The sequence below is a fragment of the Lissotriton helveticus genome, chromosome 2_2 (assembly GCF_964261635.1).
Source record: "Lissotriton helveticus chromosome 2_2, aLisHel1.1, whole genome shotgun sequence".
In the NCBI taxonomy this organism is placed as follows: Eukaryota; Metazoa; Chordata; class Amphibia; order Caudata; family Salamandridae; genus Lissotriton; species Lissotriton helveticus.
Window position 1 is genome coordinate 369,640,002 of NC_136060.1, and position 20,524 is coordinate 369,660,525.

Below are 20,524 nucleotides of genomic sequence, written 5' to 3' on the forward strand. Positions count from 1 at the left end.
TCTAAAATTGGTTGTCAGCGGTGAGGATAGGACTTGTGTTCGCGCAACACCACAGTGACAACTGGTTGCACTACAAACTCTGCATTTAGATAATCACGTGTTTGGGGCTTATTGTTTTTGAGTTTTATTTTATTGTTCCTCAAGAGTGTCATTTTTAGATTGTGTACTCTTGCTTCAGCTCAGACTATTAGGTTCCCTGTGTTGCACGTGTCCCTGAGCGTCCTGCCAAGATTCAGTCTGCTTTTAATTTCTATGGTCTGTTTAGATACAGTGTGGATGAGTTGGTAGAGTTCTGTGAAGAGAGAGACATAGCAGTGAATGGGTCAGACACCCCATCCAAACTTAGGGACAACCTAATCCAATGGCAGAAGGATGACTGGGAACGTGAGCGCAGTGAGGAGGAGAGGGCCCGGGCCTCACGCCATGAGGGTGGTGGGTCTGAGGGGAGCCCTGAAGAGTCTGAAGAGGAGGAAGAAAATGACAGTACATGGATGCCAGTAGATAGTGAAGACCCCATAGATAGGGAGTCCCTTGCTGGGTCCAGTGTCAGGTGCAGCACCCCATCCCTTTCCCTGTCTCCAGAGGAGTGGGTAGATAGGAGGGAAGAAAGGGAGTACCAGCTGGCTTTGGGGAAGCTCAGGTTATAGCATGTCAAGGAAATAGCGCAGATGGGTGTGCAGGAGAGGATGGCAGAGGCTGAGAGGGTCTTTGCCAGGGAGAAATTAGCTCTTGAGGGTAGATTATCCCCAGAGCGCAGTTATAGTTTTCTGGATTTCCCAGGGAGGGTTGAGTCCAGTGGTGGCAGCAATATAGAGTCCAGTGCAGGAAGTCCCATTCCCCTTTCCCAAAGAATGGTACCTTGTTCCAGAGAGGAGAAGTACAGGTTGAAGTTCAGGGACAGTAAGAAGCTGTCTTACCAGGGGTGAGGGGATTTTGTGGATGATTGTCATGATGCACTGGCTGATTGGGTAGCGGTTACCGTGGTAGAGGATTTGGAAGGACTGTTCGATCTGGTTATCAAAGAGCAGCTGCTCAGTTGTTGTTTCCCCGAGTTGCGCCAACATCTGTTGGAGTGTGGGTTTGCTAGTCCTTGGAAGCTTGCAGAGGAAGCAGATCGCTGGGAAAGTGCCAGAGGTTCTGAAGAGTCATTGGTGAGTGATCCCAAAAGTAGTAGTTCAGGTATCGTCCAGCCCAGAGTCATGGAAGAGGTTCAGAGTAGCCCAGCTAGGTCCTAGTGTAGAGAGAGGGTGTAGGGGCTCACATCTTGTCCCAGTGGAGTAGGAATGAGTGTGGGACTGAGTGTTCCCAGGTGCCCGAAACCCAGTCTCAGAACCTGGATGGTTTCTTAAGGGACCACCAGGTTGGGGACCTAGGCTGTCCTGTTAGTTCATTTGAGGAAGATCTCCTGGTGTCTAGAGGACCTGGAGAATCTGTAAACAGAGTTCCCGTGGTTCTAGTGTCTGGCAGTGCCACTCCAGTTGGGAGGGCTCAGAAGTCCGAAGTGAGGAATGAATGGGGGATGTGTTCCCAAATGGAAGAATCAGTGGGTCAGCGACTAGCCAGTTGGGCTACGTTCCCTTGGACATCACTTCTGTTCTGGGGGATCTTCACGCACTGTCAGGCGGACAGGGGATGGGAGATCCGCACCAGACAGACGGTCACACAACATATGAGTCATGTGTTAGCCTCAGGGGGATAGTGTGTGAGTCCCCAGAAGTCCTGGAGTGCCAGGCAAGTATTGCGCCAAAGGTTTTAGACCAAAGGTTGGGAGGCCAGGTTCAAGATCTGCCAGACCTGGAGGGAAGGACGTCTGTAACCAGTGTCCTGACCGGTTCATCTTCCAGGGATATCACTCCAGTTGGGAGGGTGCAGAACTCTGGAAAGGGGTGCAGAGGGTGGGAGTCCTCGCCTCTGACCCCGGTGCAACCTGAGGGGTTAAACCCTAGGTTGGGAGAGTGGTGTTCTATGGGTACCTCTCAAAGGAGGAGAGGGCGGAACCCTAGAAGGAGAGGTAGGGAAAGGAGAGCCTCACCCGTGACTTCTGGTCTGCCTGAGGGTGCAGACCCTAGGCTGGAGGATCAGTGGCTGTCTAGAACTGTCCTGAGGAGAGGAAGAGTGGAGAATGGCTACTATGTACCAGGTGTTACTACCCCCGCTCTGCGAATAGGCAAGGACCAGAGGCACCTGGGTGGCCTAGGGTCTGGTCCTGGCCACAGACAGCTTGAGAGTACCAGTGGGTTAGCCCAGTTGTCCCGGATAGCTTTTTCAAAAGGAACCCCGTTGGTTCACCGTGGCGTAGAACAGGAGGGTGTCCCTGCAGTTGCGGGTCCGCGTCCGTGTTTTATCACCCAAAGCAGGGAAGCCCATCACAGTGGTGATTGGTCTGTCCTGTGTTTTGGCTGGAAGGGGGTTGTGTTGGACTTGGCCCTTTTGGCAGGTTCACCCCTAAACTTTTGCTTTTAATTGTGACCTGATTCTAGTTGTTTTTGGTTTTTGCACACTTTAACCATGTGTCCCAGTGTAAAGAGCGTGCGCAGTTTGAGTGCGTGTGGTGAGATTGGCCTGCCCTCCCGTAGGAATGCATGGGGAATGTGTGTGTTCATGGTAGTTCCTGATGTGTGGGGAGAGCAGGGGCGAGTTTGGTATGTGCGAACTCGTGAGATTAAATGCTGTGCGATGGTGTGCGCAGATTTGATGTGTCTAGTGTGGAAGTGCCACTTCTAGAAGTTGGCATGTCTGTGTAGTAAATGTGAATTGACTGTCTGGCTTGTGATTGGCTGGAGCTGGCTGGTGTGCCTGGCTCCAGGAGTCAGGATGGGTCTGCCCCGGTGGTGAATGGAGAGATCTGCATGTTGATGACAGGGAGGAGTGCACCTGGGACCTGAATAGGGCTGGGCCTTCCACCAGAATGCTGGCTCCGCCCCCTGTGGTACGTCTGATGTCCCTAGCCTGTCCGGTGAATAGTGAGAGGGGCTGAGCACAACAAAGTACTCAAGAACCAGTTGTAATTGGTTCTCCCCCTGCCCTGCAGCCTGAGACAAAGGAAAAGGTGTCTAAAAAGGGGCTTTGACCCCATGTGAAATGTGCTCTCTGTGACCTAACTTGAGGGGGGCCTGCTGATGCTGCTGGGCGCCAGGTGGACCGCCACTGTGGGACTGCCTCTCTGCTGGAGGGCCCTGTGAGCTGGCCCTTGGGCCCAGCCTTAGACCCCCTGCATTCCTGAAGAGACTTTCTCTGGACCCTGAGGAACCTAGTGCCTGGAGGCGCTTTATTCTCTTGAGGAGCACTTTATGCTACATTTTTTTGTTAGGAACGCTGTTATTTACATCTCCAGAAGGAGAGAGGAACAAGGGGACTCTGCAGCACGAAGCTTCAGCCTATCTTGAGGGAGTCCCGACGTAGTTATTCCCCCGCCCTCGTGCACTCCAAGCGGGTGCCCACCCCGCATAATTGCCGCTTTTTGGCTCCTTAATTGACGCGGGTGCCCACCCCGCTTTATTAGTTGCAGTGAGGAGAAGAGGGAGGACGGGAGCCTACCCCGCCTCCCAGGACGTCCCGATGCCGGGAGAAGAGCCGGTTGTGGCCGCCAGCAGGAGAGTGTGGGCCCAGCAGGAGCCCACCCTGCCTTCGGGATCCTGCCCGCGGTACAGGAAGAGGAGCCCCGCAGGCGCACTCAGGTTGGAGTGATGAGTGCTCCAGACCAGAAGTACCCCGGCGTAAGGGAAGCCTGCGGCCGGTGAGGAGGACCGTCCGGCACAGTGCATGATGCGAGGCGGGGCACCCACATCCGTGAGGGAAGCCCTGCGTGCCACACAGAGAGGAGAGAGGCAGCACAGATCACCGGACCCCGAGCTGCAGCAGACTGCTGCTGACTACTGGCTCAGCCCCCAGGAGTGGTGAGTGGGGCTGAGCCCCTCTTCTTTTTCCTCTTTGTGGTGGTGTACTTTGGGTGTTGAGCGGACCCGTGGGAGAGCGCCGCTCCGACATCGGGAGGGGGCAGAGGCCCCTTAATGGCAAGATCCCCCAGAGTAGGACCCCAGTGAGGGGTCCGGGGCACAGTGGTGCCTGAGTTTGAATTGTTTTGGGGGCCACAAGTACTTCAGGAGCCAGTGTGCTCCATAGGGCATGACTATTTTCAGAGCCTGACAAGCTCCAACATCGGGTGCATTTCTGGTGGTAGAGCGGCCACGGATGGCAGCGGGCCACTCCCTCGTTGTTCAGCATTGTTGGTAGTAGAGCCCCCAAGGCTTCAACGGTAATTTCAGCATTTCTTGGTGATTCAGAGCCCACGAGGCTCCAGCATGGTTTGGGGCATATTTGTTTTAGAGCCCACGTGGCTCCCACGAGTGCTTGGGGACATTTTGAAGAGCCCAAAGAGAGGGCTCAGGAGACCCGCTGGTGCCCAGATTCCTTTCCACAGCTGCCCAGCAATTAGTGATTCAGAAAAGGGGGTGGTGATGAACAGAGTGTCTGAATTAAGCAGACCACTCTTACCCAGTCCAAAGATCAGGGCTTGATCCATCACCGTTATTTAGCTCACTGCCCCATCCCAGCTCAGAACCTGGCTATATGCAAATTAGTCTGTCCCTGGCCCAGTGCATCATGGGAACAGGGCAGACCAAACTACCAAGCCAATTCTTCACCAGAAAGGATACAAGCTACCGGGGACCGGTTTCTGGCATTTCAGCCTCGTCGGCCCGGCTTGCTTGAATCCTGATGGAGCAGTGAGCAAGGGACTCATGTCTGAGTATACCCTGCCACACCTATAGTGGCCAAAAACGATTCAGAAAAGGGGATGGTGATGAACAGAGTGTCTGAATTAAGCAGACCCCTCTTACCCAGTCCAAAGATCAGGGCTTGATCCATCACCGTTATTTAGCTCACTGCCCCATCCCAGCTCAGAACCTGGCTATATGCAAATTAGTCTGTCCCTGGCCCAGTGCATCATGGGAACAGGGCAGACCAAACTACCAAGCCAATTCTTCACCAGAAAGGATACAAGCTACCGGGGACCGGTTTCTGGCATTTCAGCCTCGTCGGCCCGGCTTGCTTGAATCCTGATGGAGCAGTGAGCAAGGGACTCATGTCTGAGTATACCCTGCCACACCTATAGTGGACAAAATGATTCAGAAAAGGGGGTGGTGATGAACAGAGTGTCTGAATTACAGAACCACAAGAACCACTACAGCAATTAGTGGGCAGCTGCTACGTTTAGGACCCTTGCGCACTCTTCTTTTGGCTGCCTGCTCAGCCTGCCCTGACTCTGCTGGACAAAGGGCATTTGAGCCCCATGAGAGGCCAGTTGGCCTAAGGACAGTGTTCCTGTGTTGTGCCCCCGCCTAGGGCACACTGGGGTCAGTACCTTCTGTGATTCTGCGCAAGGTGATTGCCTACTGTGTTTATGTTGATAATTACCTAATGTGATTTATGCGTAATGTGCAATGCCTTTATGCCTGTGATACCTCTAGATGTGTTTTCATGCTTAGGAGGTTGTTTTGCCTAGTATAGTTTATACTAGTGAGTTCATGTGTCCCTGTGTGATCTATGCCTACGGAGATTAGTATTGCATAGTGGGTACCTACCTTTTACCAGTGGTTACTGGTAATGTTCTACAAGTGTTATTTTGTGCTACAATTATTCTATGTTCTAAAAGTGCTATTTCTACTAAGTGCTGATTCTGACGGGGGCCCATGTGGCCCTGTCCTGTGTATATAACCCCTGTAAATACTGCCCAGTGCCAGTTGGCACAGTGTAATTGTGTGATTATGATCTAAAGTGTTTATGGTAATACAAAGGCTATTTTTATATATAACCTTATGTGGAGTTCCTTTTTGTGGTGTGCCTAGTGTGTTGCTGCTGTGTGTGTGTGTTGCGCAAATGCTTTACACATTGCCTCTAGGATAAGCCTGTCTTCTCGTGCCAAGATACCAAGGGGGTGAGCAGGGGTTATCTTTGGTGTGTAACTCCCTTCTTCTGACTAGAGTGGTGGTTTCTGCCTGGCGCAAGCCTTAGCCAACCAGAAATCCCATTTCTAACAGGAGCGGAATTTTATGCCCAGCCCTAATTATACAAGATCACAATTTAATATTAGTGCATTAAAGAGACCAACACAGTTCCTATTCTGTAGGGCAATTACAATGAGACAGTTACGCAGCTTACTGTCCTGAGCAGTAGGCGGTATGTAGGCAGGGTTTAGGGCAAGAAATCGAACTAGGGAAATCTGTAAAGCGGGCAACAAAAGAATTAAATACTGTGATAATCTTGCCATGGACAAATGTTTGAAGTTAGTACTTAGCATAAGGGCAACAAGCAAAAGTTTATGCAAAATGCAAGACAGGCAGGAGAAGCAGAAGATGTTGCTTGCTTCAAGGTCACAAAAGCTTGCACTGCCTCCTTGATCGAATACAAGGATTCTAGGGTATCTTTCTTGACATAATCCTGGAGGACTTTAACAATAGTCACAAATCCCAATAGCCACTGTCTTTTACTGCTCTCTTTCAATCCTAAATATGCTAAATATCCGAAATATTAGCACTGAGCAGAACAATATGTTATTGGTTTGATGGCTAACTGTTGATTTCTGAACTTTTGCCCCACCACACTACCTCCTTCAAAATCATTTGAGTGCTCGCCCTCGATAGCATGAGCGACAAGTGTGAAAAGGGTGTACTTGGTGCAGTTCACAACACCATAGCAGGATGGGCCCCAGTTACCAGTGGCAAAGGACCTAAACCACCAGGATTAAAGCCATGTTGCCCCTGTTGGCCCTTTGGCCCCTCAAACGTAGTCTGACAATGAAAAGCTGTTTTAACAATGCACTCTACAATGGTCTGAGACATGCACTGGATCCTCAGCTAAGTCATGATGTTGCGCTGGTTAGTCTCAATCACTAATTGAGTGCAGCTTAACAAGAACAGCCCTTCTGCCACAAGGTAATGAATAATAGTGGATACTATATGAACTCTTCTGATTAAGTATAACACTCACTGGGCACAGGAGTGTCAACACAAGCTTGTCAGCTCATTAGCTCAAGGGATCCTTTTCAAACAGAATGAGGGTGAGAGCACACTGCCTTACATCCCATATGGGATGTGAGGCAGCGTGTTCCCGCCCTCTTTTTGTTTGAAAAGGCTACCTTGAGCTAATGAGCTGACAAGCTCTGGCTGATGGACCTGTGGCCAGTCAGTGGTACATAGACCTGAAAAGACTTTGGGCATCATTTCCAACACCCCCAAAACAATGTGTTGCTCTCTACTGAAGAAGGACATCTATCCTGAAACACGTATCTAGAGATACACAGCACTGGCTGCACCAACAAGGGTGAAAAACTAAAGACCGTCACTGAAGTAGTGATGCATTTTGGTGAACTGGGTGCTGGGATGTGAGGAGGTGTGCGCCCACCCTTTTTATGTTTGAAAGGACTCCCTTGAGCTAATGAGCTGAGGAGCTCTGCCTGACGCACCTGCAGTGAGTGGTACAGAGACCTGAGAAGACTATGGACAGCATTTCCAGGTCTCTGCTGGAGAAGGACAACTATCCTGAAACACTTGTCTAGGGATACACAGCACTGGCTGCACAAACAAGGGTGAAAAACTAAAGACTGTTACTGAAGTGTTATCATGCACTGCTTTACTCACGTACATGAACAGGCACAAACACTTGCTGGATATGAAATCACAAAGTTTATTGGCGGAACATAACTGTAACATGTTTCGGCTGGGTAAACGGCCTTTCTCACACACGTAGATGCCATTTCCAACCTCCCTTAAATAGAATGATGTGCACAGCACCGGACATCCTAATGACAGAGAAGAAATACTAAACGCCAACGAATGCTGTGCAAATCCACAAAAATGAAAATTATAATAATAATAATGCTTGACTATTGCAACGAAGTTTCTAGCAATTGATAAATAACAAAAACAAGATTCAATGGTTTTTATAAGATGTCATCAGTGATGTCACTGACCATGTCATGAGTGATGTAATATGTGAGGTCATAAGCAATGCATTATGGGGGCGTAAGTTATAGTTAACTCAGGTAACCATAACTGCTGCATTTCAATGGTTTTGTGCGAGTGAAATCTGAGCCTAACTATAATGTACATGTAACATTTGATTTTTTCCAGTGAATTTTTAAGTTTTTTTAATGTTATTTGCTAACTATGACGTCCCTGTAACCTTTGTTTTGTTCAATGAATTTCTACAGTTTTTAATGTTATTTCCTAACTATAACCTCCCGGTAACTTTTGTTTTATTAAGTGGCTTTCTAAGGTTATTTTTTATTTTATTTCCTAACTGTAACATGTAACCTTTTAGGGTAAATGTGTGAGTGAGTGCATGAGTGTCTCAGTGGTTGTGTGAGTAATTGCATGAGTATCACAATGGATGTGTGAGTGGGTTTGTGAGTGTTTGAGTGGCTCTGCGAGCGGCTGCAAAGTGTCTCACTAAGTGAGAGAGTGAATGCATGGGTGTCTGAAAGTGTCTGAAAGTGGGTGTGTGAGTGTCTGAGTGGGTCTGTGAGTGGGTGTGTTAGTCTCTTAATGTCTCTGTGAGTATGTACATAAGTCTTAGTGGGTCGATGAGTGTGTCCACTAGTTTCTGACTGGGTCTGTGAGTGGGTGTATGAGTGTCTCAGGGGGTCTGTGAGTGGGTGTGTGAGTATCTGAGTGGGTCTGTGAGTAGGTGTTTGAGTGTCTAAGTGCCCTCTGTTTTGCCCTCTTCTTCTCTGTTTTGCCTTTTTTGTACCTTTTTTTGCCCTCTGTTTTGCCTTTCTTGCTCGTTTTTCTGCCCTCTGTTTTGTCTCTTCTGCTTCCTGTTTTGCCTTGACTGCTCCTATTTCTGTCCTCCATTTTGCCTTTTCTGCCCTCTGTTTTGCCCTGTCCTGCTCTGTTTTGCCTTTTTTGCTCATTTTTCTGTCCTGTTTTGCCTTTTCTGCTTATGATCTGCGTTCTGTTTTGCATTCTACTGCTCTTTTTTGCCATTTCTTCTCGTGTTTCTGCCATCTGTTTTGCCTTTTGGACAACTGGGGAGAAGGGCTGCACGGCCCCCCATTGCTGGGCTGATTCCAGCTCCGGGGACCCCATCCTACAGGGCCTGGCCAAAATTCAATGTGAGAGATGGGCTGGGCGCCCACCATCACTAGGCCGAATTCGGCACCTCGGACTTCATCCCCAAGCATCTGGCTAAATCTTCCTAGATGCCCTGGCCAAACCGAGGGCACCCAGGTTGAATTGTTGGGGTCCGGGGCAGGTGCGCTGAAGGTTGAAGGGTTGAATTCAGTCAAAACAACAAAGGGTACAGGGAGATATATATATATATATATATATATATATATATATATATATATATATATATATATATATATATATATATATATATATATATATATATATCCCGGTTACCTTCCTCGAAGAAAAAGGCAGAGGCCACGTTATGGGGACAATTGAAGTCTCTTTAATGCAGGAAAAGCAATTTCAGCGGGCGTATGCATTTCGGCCTTGTGGCCTTGTCAGCGCCCAGAGTGTGACGGGGGTGAGTTGAAATGCTGCTACAAGTTGATGCCTCGTTTTAAGTGCTAGTTGGCTCCACCGGCTGTTAGTTCTTTCCTGGTGGAGTGCAATTCGAGTCCCAGCATGCAGTGTTCCTGCAGGGACAGCTGCAAAGTTACGGAACCATGAGACCCCTCGAGCAGCTCTCACCCAATGTCCCGAGCTGCCTTCCACATCAGCGAGGCTTCAGGCGTCCCCAAACTGCACAACCACCACCTTCAGGTATGTTGTCCACGGGGGCGAGTACAGCAGTGTGTCCCGCCCAAGGCGAAGTTCAATAACTCCGACACCGCTTGTCTTCCTCCAGTCGTGTGGTGGTGGGCTCAGTTTTACCGATACATCGGAACAGGGAAGGTTCTGCCGAGGCAGAACAACGCCAGCGTTGACCTCGCCCTTCGGTGTGCAGGGACCTCTGATGCACGTCGCAGGCTCACAGAGCAAAAATATCCAGGTTACCTTCCTCGAAGAAAAAGGCAGAGGCCATGTTATGGGGACAATTGAAGTCTCTTTAATGCAGGAAAAGCAATTTCAGCGGGCGTATGCATTTTGGCCTTGTGGCCTCGTCAGCGCCCAGAGTGTGACGGGGGGTGAGTTGAAATGCTGCTACAAGTTGATGCCTCGTTTTAAGTGCTAGTTGGCTCCACCTGCTGTTAGTTCTTTCATGGTGGAGTGCACTTCGAGTCCCAGCATGCAGTGTTCCTGCAGGGACAGCCGCAAAGTTACGGAACCATGAGACCCCTCGAGCAGCTCTCACCCAATGTCCCGAGCTGCCTTCCACATCAGCGAGGCTTCTGGCGTCCCCAAACTGCACAACCACCACCTTCAGGTATGTTGTCCACGGGGGCGAGTACAGCAGTGTATATATATATATTCTGCTAAAAATTTCCGTTCTCTTTTTCAGGAAACACAGCACTCAAGATGGTAAACCACAATCCACAAGTTTATTCTTTAGGAACCACACAAACGCGTTTCGGTGTACTGCCTTCGTCAGTGTCGATGACACTATGTGTTCAACATGCTAATAAAGTTTCTTAACACTGATGGACACAGACAAAGGACAAAACCTCTCTGAAACCTTACAGGCGCCATCTTTGAGTATGCATAGATGATATAGCATTACCAACACGATCTTGTTGTATTACACCTACAGATAGGTTGTTCCTGCTTGTAATCAGAGGGTACATATTATTTACCATATTCAAATGTTGAGTTATTCAGCCGTGTATCGGCAAAGGTCCTATGTCATTCGGTCCCCATTGGTCTTTTCATATATCACACTTCAACTGAGCTAAACAATTTGACTCCACTGATCCAAGAAAATTCAGAGGATCACAAGTTAATGAAATGTCTCAAAAGGCAAAAACACAAAACCAAAACAAAGCAGGAAACATAAGTTAAAATGATTTTCTCAGTTTCGACATCCATGTTGTAGAGCCCTACTAACATGGGTATAGATTTCAGATTTCGTACTAATCTTTTCATAAACGGAAACCTCCAGCTGTCCTCCACCAAGAGATGTTAATGTCCACAATAATACATGTATGCTTTGTATCAACAGCCTGTCATATCCTAATCTGTCAATTCATTACAGTTACATCAGATATGTCGTATTTCTAATGCTGGATTGCACATATAAAAACATTGGACTTAGATGAAAGTAGGAATATTCAGAGTTGGCCCTTATTCCCATATTCCAATCCTCATTTACCTAAATGAACCGCCATCTCCTCCCCGCTATTCATGCCCCTGGGGTGTTTGGTAGATAGATCAAAAATTTACCTAGACTCGATTCTTCGGAGCCGTCTCAATCTGTCTCCACCCCTGATGTTAGATGGAACCATATCCAAGCCAAAATATTGCAGCTTGCTTCTGTCCCTATTGTGCATCTCAGAGAAATGGCGGGCCACCGGGTATGCTGGATCTGCTTTTTCAATGGCCCTAAGATGTTCTCAAATCCTCATTTTAAGTTGATTGATTGTACTGCCAATGTAGCGTAAGCCACATGGACAGATCAGACAATAAACTGCGTACGGTGTGCTGCAGGTGATGAATTTTTTGATGTATGTCATTCGCCCTGTATCTGGTATCTCATATGAGAGGACTCTCCTGCTGCCTGCGCAAGCCTTACACCGGCCGCAGGGAAAGAATCCCTTCATTTCCCGCAGTGTATCACTCTTGGGTGCGGGCCCTTCTAAATGACTGGTTACAAGCATGTGTCCCAATGACCTAGCTCTACTAAAGGTCAACAGGGGGTATGCTGGCAAATCATTCAGCAGAACACTGTCGGTTTGGAGGATGTGCCAGTTTTTTTTCAGCATAGTTCTTAAATCATTGGCCCCCGTGGAAAAGGGAGTGATCATTCTAAATTTACTTTTACTCCTGTCATCCTCACTTTCAGAGTGTCTCTTGAGTGGTTTGGCAATAAGTAGTTCCCTCCTTGGAATCTTTCTTACCTTCTTTAAGGCATTTTGCAGTAACGTCTCGCCATATCCTCTCACTGCGAAACGTGCTATGCAATCTGCAGCAGCCACCTCAAAATCCTTTTCTCTTGAGCTATTCCTGCGGAGTCTCAATAACTCCCCATAAGGAATGCTCTGTACTAGCTGGGGCGGGTGACTACTGCTGGCAAAGAGTGTTGAATTGCCAGCAGTTTCTTTCCTATATAGTGCGGTCTGCATCTGACCATCTTCTATGAACACCCTCAGGTCTAAATACTCTGCTGCCACCAGACTAATAGTCCCTGAGAAGTGTAGGTTGTACTCGTTGTCATTCAGTACCCTAATATATTCTTAAGCTGTATTTGATGCCCCATGCCAAATGATAAATAAATCATCGATGTAACGATGCCAACACACCACTTCACCCCTGTTCTGCCCCGACACACAGCTCCTGGGCACTTGCTCCTCCCACCAGCCAACGAACAAGTTCGCATAGCTAGGAGCGAAGCAAGTGCCCATCGGACTTTTGCTTGTATAGTTGATCCTCAAACAGAATTTTTTTATTATTGAGGCAAAACTCTACAAATTCCAGGATCATGATGTTATGCTGTGCGAACCGCATTTTTCGTTGCTCCAAGAAATGCCGAATCGCCGCCAGACCATGACTGTGTTCTATGCATGTATACAAGCTGGTAATATCCAGCACCATCAACAGATAGTTAGAGTCCCATCTCATGTCCTGGATTTATTTATTTATTTATGTATTTATTTAGGAAGTTTTCTATAGCGCTGTCAAGACCCGGAGGTAGCAGAGCGCTTTACAGTAATAGAATGATAAAATCTGTATAAACATATACATAACATAAACATGAACATAACATATGTAAGGTATAAGCATTCAATGAGTGACATTGTAAGCGGGACATGGGTGAGTTGCCGAGCTTCTTTGGTTATGGGATTCACTGTAGTCACATAGTTCAGGGGTTGCTTGCTGACCCCGGTTATCCACAGCCAAGGGAGCGGATCAGGAACAGGGATTTGAGTTGCCTTTTGAATTCCACAAAAGAAGGAATAGTTCTGATGTCTAGGGGGATGGAGTTCCAGATTTTGGGGGCGTTTCCAGTGAAGGAGCAGTCCGCTGTTCTTTTCTTTCTGGTTTTGGGTAGGATGAGCAGGAAGGAGTTCGAGCTTCTCAGATTCCTGGCTTGGCCTGCTTTTTTGAGTTTATTTGCCAGGTATTCGGGTTTGCCGGTATGGAGGGCTTTGTGGGTTAGGCAGGCCGTTCTGAAGTTACTACGCATTTCTACTGGGAGCCATTTGAGTTCCTTGAGTGCTGGGGAGATGTGATCCGATTTTTTGATGCCGGTAATCATTCTAGCTGCAGCATGTAGTGTTGTTTTGATCGGTGCCAAGTTCGATTTCGGGATGCCTGTTAGGATTGCGTTCCCATAGTCTAGTCTTGACAGTACCAGAGGTTGAGTGGCCAGTTTGAGATCCTTGTTAGGGATGTAGGGTTTGATCTTGTTCAACAATCTGAGGTTAAAGAAAGCACCTTTGGCTGCATTCTTGATGTGTTTTACCATGTTTAGTTTGGGGTCTATGATGATGCCAAGGGATTTAACAGAGTCGGCTAGAGTAAGATTTCCTTTGGGCGCATCGATTGCTTTTAGCCATTCGGTGATTTGAGAGTTGTCTTCCTTGTTCGAGATGAGGAGTGTCTCAGTTTTGTCTGGATTCAGTTTCAAGTGATTGTTTGTCAGCCATTGTTGAACATCTTTCAGGACATCATTTAGTCTATGTATGTCAGTGAGAGAGGAAGTTTCCAGATAGATTTGTGTATCGTCCGCGTAGAGGTGAAAGCGGATGTTGGCTTTTCTGAGTAGCTTGGAGAGTGGTTCCATATAGATGTTAAAAAGCTGAGGCGAGAGCACCGAACCTTGGGGGACGCCCTTATTGACCTGTTGGATTTCGGAGGTGAAATTCTTGATTTTTATTATTTGTGTTCGGTTGTGTATGAATGAGGAGAACCATTTGAGAACTACTTCGCAGAGGCCAGCTCTTTCTTGAAGAGCCTTGGTGAGGAGTTTGTGATCTACCGTATCGAATGCTGCAGAAAGGTCAAGGAGAATGAGGAGGCAGCATTTGTCTGAATCCAGAGATCCGTGGATATCGTCTATGATGTTCAGCATCGCTGTTTCTGTGCTGCATTCTTGTCTGAAGCCAGACTGGAGGGGGTCTAGGAGATTGATGTTGTCCAGATGATGAGTCAGTTGCAGGAGTACACAGCGTTCCAATGTTTTGGCTAGTAGAGGGAGGTTTGATATTGGTCTGAAGTTGTTCAGGTCTGTTGAGTCAAGACCTGTTTTTTTCAGCAGGGGGGTAACTTGCCCAATTTTTAGGCAGTCAGGGACCACTCCGTTTTTTAGGGAGCTGTTTATGATGGTGCCCCATATAGGTGCAAGAGAGTATTTCATTTTCATGATTAGTGAGGGAGGGATGGGGTCAGAGATATGAGCTGATGGTTTGGAGGACGAGATCAGCGAGATTATCTCTGCGTCTGGGACGGGGCGGAAGCTAAGCCAGGGGGTGCTCAAAGAGCCGGGAGAGAGAGCCTGAGGAGCAGCCGAGCTGGTCTTCTTTGGGTGTGAATTGTTGGGGTCAAGTGAAAGTTCAATTTTTGTGATCTTTTCGTTGAAGAAATTGGCGAAATTGTCGCAAAGATATTTGGACGCTAGCACAGAAGAAGACAGTGGTTTGGACGTTTGTTGCCTGATGATGCTGTAAAGTTCCTTCGGTCTATTTTTGGCTTTGTCCAGTGCTTCGCGGAAGAAGCTGGATTTTTTGTTTTTGATGTGGTTGTTGTATTTCCTTCGGGCTGCTTTCAGTTGATCACGAAGGATGGCCGTTGGGTTGTTTCTCCACTTTCTTTCCTTGGCTCTTAGAGTTCTCCTTTCTGCGTTGAGGTCAGCATTGAACCACGTTCTGGAAGGGTTAACTCTGCTTCTTTTGAGCTTTAGTGGCGCAAGTTTGTCGAGTATGGACACTAGCTCGGAGTTGTAGCAGTCGATGAGCTCATTGGTGGAAAGGTGCGCTTTGTTGGCCGGAAGAAGAGAGCTTAACTGATCATCCAGGATATCCAGGGGTATTTGAGAGATGTTTCTTGTCCATTTGGGGGGGTCTTGGGGGGGTTTATGTGAGGTAATGGGGTGATTGCTATGAAAGAGGATCATGTGGTGGTCTGACCAGTCGACGGGAAGAATGTGGTTGATCGTGATTGATTTCTTTTGTGAGATGATAGCATCCAGTGTGGCTCCTTTGTAATGAGTCTCCTCGGTGCAATGTTGTTGCAGGTTGTTATCATGAAGGAGGCTGGATAGCGATTGGGTTAGGGGATTGTGCGTCTCATTCCAGCGAAGATTCAGATCCCCAAGAATTAGGTTATTGGAGTCACCGAGTGCGCCTTGTGCAATCAGGTCGGAAAGTTGTTCTCCAAAAGGGTTGTTTTTACCTGGGGGGTGGTAGAGCAGGTGACACCGTAGAGAGTTTTTGTCATTGGTCTTGATGATGGTGGATAGGCATTCAAAAGAATCGTAGTCAAAAGAGGTGGTGTCCGAGATTTCCAGGCTGTCCTTGTGGATGATAGCCACCCCTCCTCACCTATGCTCTATCCTGTCTTTGGTAATGAGGGAGAAGCCAGGTGGTACCAGCAAGTCAAGGCAGGGAGGGGATATCTTATTTAGCCAGGTCTCTGTGAGGAACGCAATGTCAATATCGTGAGTGAGGATGGCTTCAGCTAGTTCTGTTGCGTGCAGTGAGGCCGATCTACAGTTGATTAGCAAGCAATTGGAGAATTGCTCTTGATTGCTGGCCGATTTATCTTTGATCTCCCTTGGTATGGCAGTGAGGACCGGGTATCTCTGAGGTTTAGTGCTGGGAGGGACTTTCCGGTGACCTGTGATTACTTTGATTTTGGATTTGGGAGAATCTAATGCGGGGGTGTTGTATGTGGCGGCTAGTATTGCTGCTTCGCTGTCTGACATAGGTGCTGCTGATCTTAAAGGCCTTGAAGTCAAGTGTTTTGTGTCTGATAGGGGGTTTGGAGGAGTGTGGGAAGGAGTATGAGTCTTGGACCTGGGGAAGGGGTCTCCGGTTTTTGCAGTCTGCTGTAGCCAGGATTCCGAGATCTTGAGGGGGGGATAGTGAAGCTGGGTACTAGAGGTTTCTGTGGGCCTAGGAGAGCTGTTAGTGTTGCCGGAGTGAGCCGTCAGCGGGGGGCATTTGGAGGGTCTGCTGGCTATACCTAGGTTAGAAAGGATCTCCAGTAGGCCCTGGGTGATTGTGACAATCTGGTTTTCGAGAGGCGCGAGGCGTTGTGACACAGAGTTGAGGGAGGGGATGGGGGTATCTGGGGTAGCGCCAGGTGTGTTGTGGTTCGGGTTGGGGGGTTGAGGGGTCCGGGGAGAGGACGGGGGAAGGTGAGGGGAAGGTGCAGGGGAGGACTTTGAGTGACTGTGAGCTGGGATGGGACTCGAGGGGAGGGGGGCTCCTGAAGGCGGAGGAAGGGGAGGGGAAGGGACAGGAGGAGGCTTTGAATGACTGTGCGCTGGGATGAGGCTCATGGGATCAGGTTGAGGGATCAGGGTGCGGTTGATGGGATCAGGTTGAGGGATCAGGGGAGAAGGCGGGGGAAGGGGAGGGGAAGGGACAGGGGAGGGCTTTGAGTGACTGTGAGCAGGGATGAGACTCGAGGGGAGGGGGGTTACTGAAGATGGAGGACGGGGAGGGGAAAGGGACAGGGGGAGGCTTTGAGTGACTGTGAGTTGGGATGAGGTTCGTGGGGCGTGAGGTTCCTGGAGGCAAGGAAGTATTGTCAGTAGGGGGATGAGGGAGGCGGTAACTGGGGGAGGTGTGGCTGTTGGAAGAGGGGATTGAAGGAGGCGTTGGAGTTTCCTGTTGTGGCTGATTGGTAGTAAATGCCCGTTGTGAGACAACGGGGCGAGGGGGGGCGTAGCAGGCAGGAAAGATGTCACGGAGGAGAGGATCATAATCTTCTCTGTTAGTAGTGAGGGAGAGCAGAGAGGGGGTTGCGGCGTGGTGAGGTAGGGTTGGGGAGGTTGATCTTAATATGGGGAAAAGGACGTCGAAGGCTTCACAGTTCTCGTTATTGGCCTGGATAAGGACCAATAAGGTTGGTGTAGATGGTCACCGTAGTGTTCATTTGACCTTGGATCTTATTCAGGAAGTCTTTGGTGTCTTGTACATAAGATCGTAAAGTTATCACCAACGGAAACAAGATGTTATCTATAAATCGGGACATGTTCTCTGTTAGGCTGTTGATGGAGGAAACAATAGGGCATCCAGGAGGGCAGGTATTGTTCTTATGGAGCTTAGGGAGATGGTAGAAGGTGGGGAGCATCGGATGATTATTACACAGGAAAAGATGTTCATCTCTGCCTAGCATCAAACGATCGTACCATTTGCGGATCAGGGTGTCATAGTCCATGATGCTTTGTTGATACAATTGATTCGTGCACTTCATATAGAATTTTTCGTCAGATAATTGCCTTAATGCTTCTTTTTTGTAGTAATCTCTACTCATGAGTACTACATTTCCTCCTTTGTCCGAGGGTTTTACTACAATAGACTTATCGCTCATCAGGTTATGTAATGCAGCTTTCTGGAGGTCTGTGATGTTATTCTTAACTGGGTGGTTGGCCTTCCTATGTCTCATAAGATCGTTGTTCATCGCTTCCGTAAACACATCCACAGCATCCCATGGTGTTTGAGGGATAAAAATTGAAACCGGTCTAAAATTGCTCTCCTCCCTTTTTTGCTCTACTCCTTGTAGTTCTGCACGTTGAGCAATATCCAAATTATCGATATTGGTTATTTGTTCAGTCCTTAAATCCTCGAGAGTCTCTACTGCCAGTATATCCTTGCTACTGAGAGCATCAGTAGCAGTTATTCTCACACCTTTCTTGGTTTGATCTTTTGTGTGTGGCCGTAGTTTGAAATATTTGTGGAGTTTTAGTTTTCTTGTGAAACGGAACAAGTCGATCGGTGTCTGTGTATATTCGAGGTTTCTATCAGGGCAAAACGTAAGGCCTAGGCTTAGTAATTCTGTTTCAGGGTCCGTCAAAATTCTCTCAGTAAGATTGACCACAGTCAAATTGGTCAAATTACTGGTGCCATTCTTGATTATTTCTTCTTGTTGCGGCTGGCCCAGGCTTTTGTTCTTCCCCTGCCTCCTCCTGCCGCCCCCTGACCTCCTTGTCCGTCTTGTCCTCCTATTGTTGCATCGGGCGGTTTGTTTTTCCCTCCACGTAACCATGATTTCCTGATTATTTCGAACTCCTCGTGAAAAGGGGTTGTGCCAGTTCTACGACCTTGGTGACCCCCCGGATCCCGTTGGTCATCACTGGAATCGTTTTCAGTCACCTCAGACTCTGAGGTGACTGTGTCTGGAGCCGATCTTGCGCTGGCGCCACCATGAAGGGCTTTTTGTGGGACATCAAATTTCTTCATCCCGCTCATATTTTTCTAGCTTGCGGAATCTTATCTTCTGTTCGTACTTAATGAGGCGGGCCTTCATTTGTCCCTTAAGTTGTAATATTAGCTCCAGTTCTGTCTCTTTAACCAGTTCTTCCTCAATTGATTTGATCTCCGCCAGCGCTTTCTCTATGTCGCTCCAGGCGTATTTTACGAGGATCTTTAGAGTTCCTTCACAGTACGTGGCTGTATGTTCCGCCCAGTCTGTTAATAATTGTGGGTCAGGGTGTTCATACGAAGGCACAGTGTGTACCCTTAAGCCCCTAGGCACCCTGTGTTCCTCGCCTCCCACCATTTCCGAACTTCCCGTTCGTAGAGTCGTTCTAACTTGGACATATTATCCTTCAACTTGCTGCTCTGTGGTTCCACCACCTTTGATGCCATTTCCGACGGCTTCTCCCACCGTTTAAACATATCTTTTGCCGCTGTGCGGCGCTCGGTATCGGTGAACATGTTGGCACTTTAGTGTACAACTGCAGCTGATCTTATTGCGGCTCCTGTCATGCGGATGCGATCCCCCTCCTTGTCGTCCTACTGCATTGCCCGCTATTGAGTTACAAATATATGTAAAAAGGGGCTCACCAGGCGACGTCTTTCTCGGGAAGTCTCCGGACACCCGGCACGCTCCTTCGCTTCGGTACTCCGGCTTAGGCTCAATCCTTCCCCCAGCGGCGGCGGCGGTGCACAGGGTGATTTTCGAAACCGATCGTCTCCCACGTTATCCTGCGCACTCATGGACGGGTGCTGTCATATATATATGGGTTTAACATACCTTAACTATACTCATCTTGCGTGGCAAAGGCATATGCTATAAGGTTCATGATGTCATACATGTGGTAAAGGCAGGACCCACTGGATTTGCCAATGCTTGTTTAATTTGCTTCTGGGAAGAAGCCTACTATATACACCCCTGCCCATAGTCAGTTTCCATGCTTGCATTAAGGGGCCAGTGACACAAGGCAAAATTATGCCCCCACCCACCACAACCCTCCAGGGGCCTCTAAAACCTTCAAGGGGGCCCCATTAAGCCCAAATATGGCCCCATTGAAGATTTTGGGGGGCCCTTGAAAGGTTGGGGCCACATGTATGGGACAAATCCAACTTCATTTTCCAGGTGACCTTTGGTTTTGGTTCCCAATCTGGCTTGAACTACTTTTCTACCCACAATAAATTGAAAAGGTAATTATCTGGTCTATGGAGGTGCGGGGAGGGAGAGAGAGAGAGAGAGAGGGGGAGAGAGAGAGAGAGAGAGAGAGAGAGAGAGAGGCGAGACTGTTCTCTAATGGATGTTTAAAAAAGATTGTGCTCAGCATGGAATCACATACCTGTTTCACAGTCCTGTCCTGTGAATTCCTCTGGGCATTGACAATGATACGAGCGGTGATCGTAAGCATTAAAACACAAGCCTCCGTTTTTGCAGGGGTTCCTTGCACAGTGATCGTGTATGACTATAAGACAAAAATAATTTGCATTAGTGTGACTATTATATAATCTATTTGGTTCGTGATACATAGAGAGTGCCCGATGGGAGTTGACAAAATAGCTGTGAAGCTGAACATTTGCTAGCATTCGGGAATGGTTCTATAAAACAATAGGGACACCGTTCAATGACGCATGCGGGTCCCTCACAAGCAGGATGATTATAAAACAAAGGCGCTTTTGTACAAGCCTCTTGCGTCACAGGTGCGTCACTTATATTATGGGGAAAAACTGAGGCAATGATGGCGCAAGGGGCTTGTAAATAAGCCCAAAAGTTTAACAGAGAGAATTCTCATTTCCGTTCCAGTCCCTGAACCAGATATGAATTAAAATCGTTTTCAGCAAAACACATTGACAGGCTTAGGCAGAAACTCCTATTTATTGGGAACAACACATTTTCTTTTGTTGGAAAATGCTATGCAGAATAGAACCACTCATCCACGCTCTATTCTCGCAATACACTCTAATAAGGCATGACTGTGAATCGAAAAAAATGTCAGGGGTAAC

General features: G+C 48.0%; 1 protein-coding gene across 1 annotated transcript in view; it reads right to left on the reverse strand.

The window, feature by feature from the left end:
* The window catches only part of HGFAC (HGF activator), a 751,326-nt gene that overhangs the window by 460,480 nt on the left and 270,322 nt on the right, over window positions 1–20,524 (reverse strand). The window contains exon 5 of the mRNA XM_078678540.1: window positions 19,864–19,986. Coding sequence (XP_078534666.1) covers window positions 19,864–19,986 — 123 coding nt within the window. The remainder of the gene's footprint in view (window positions 1–19,863; window positions 19,987–20,524) is intronic.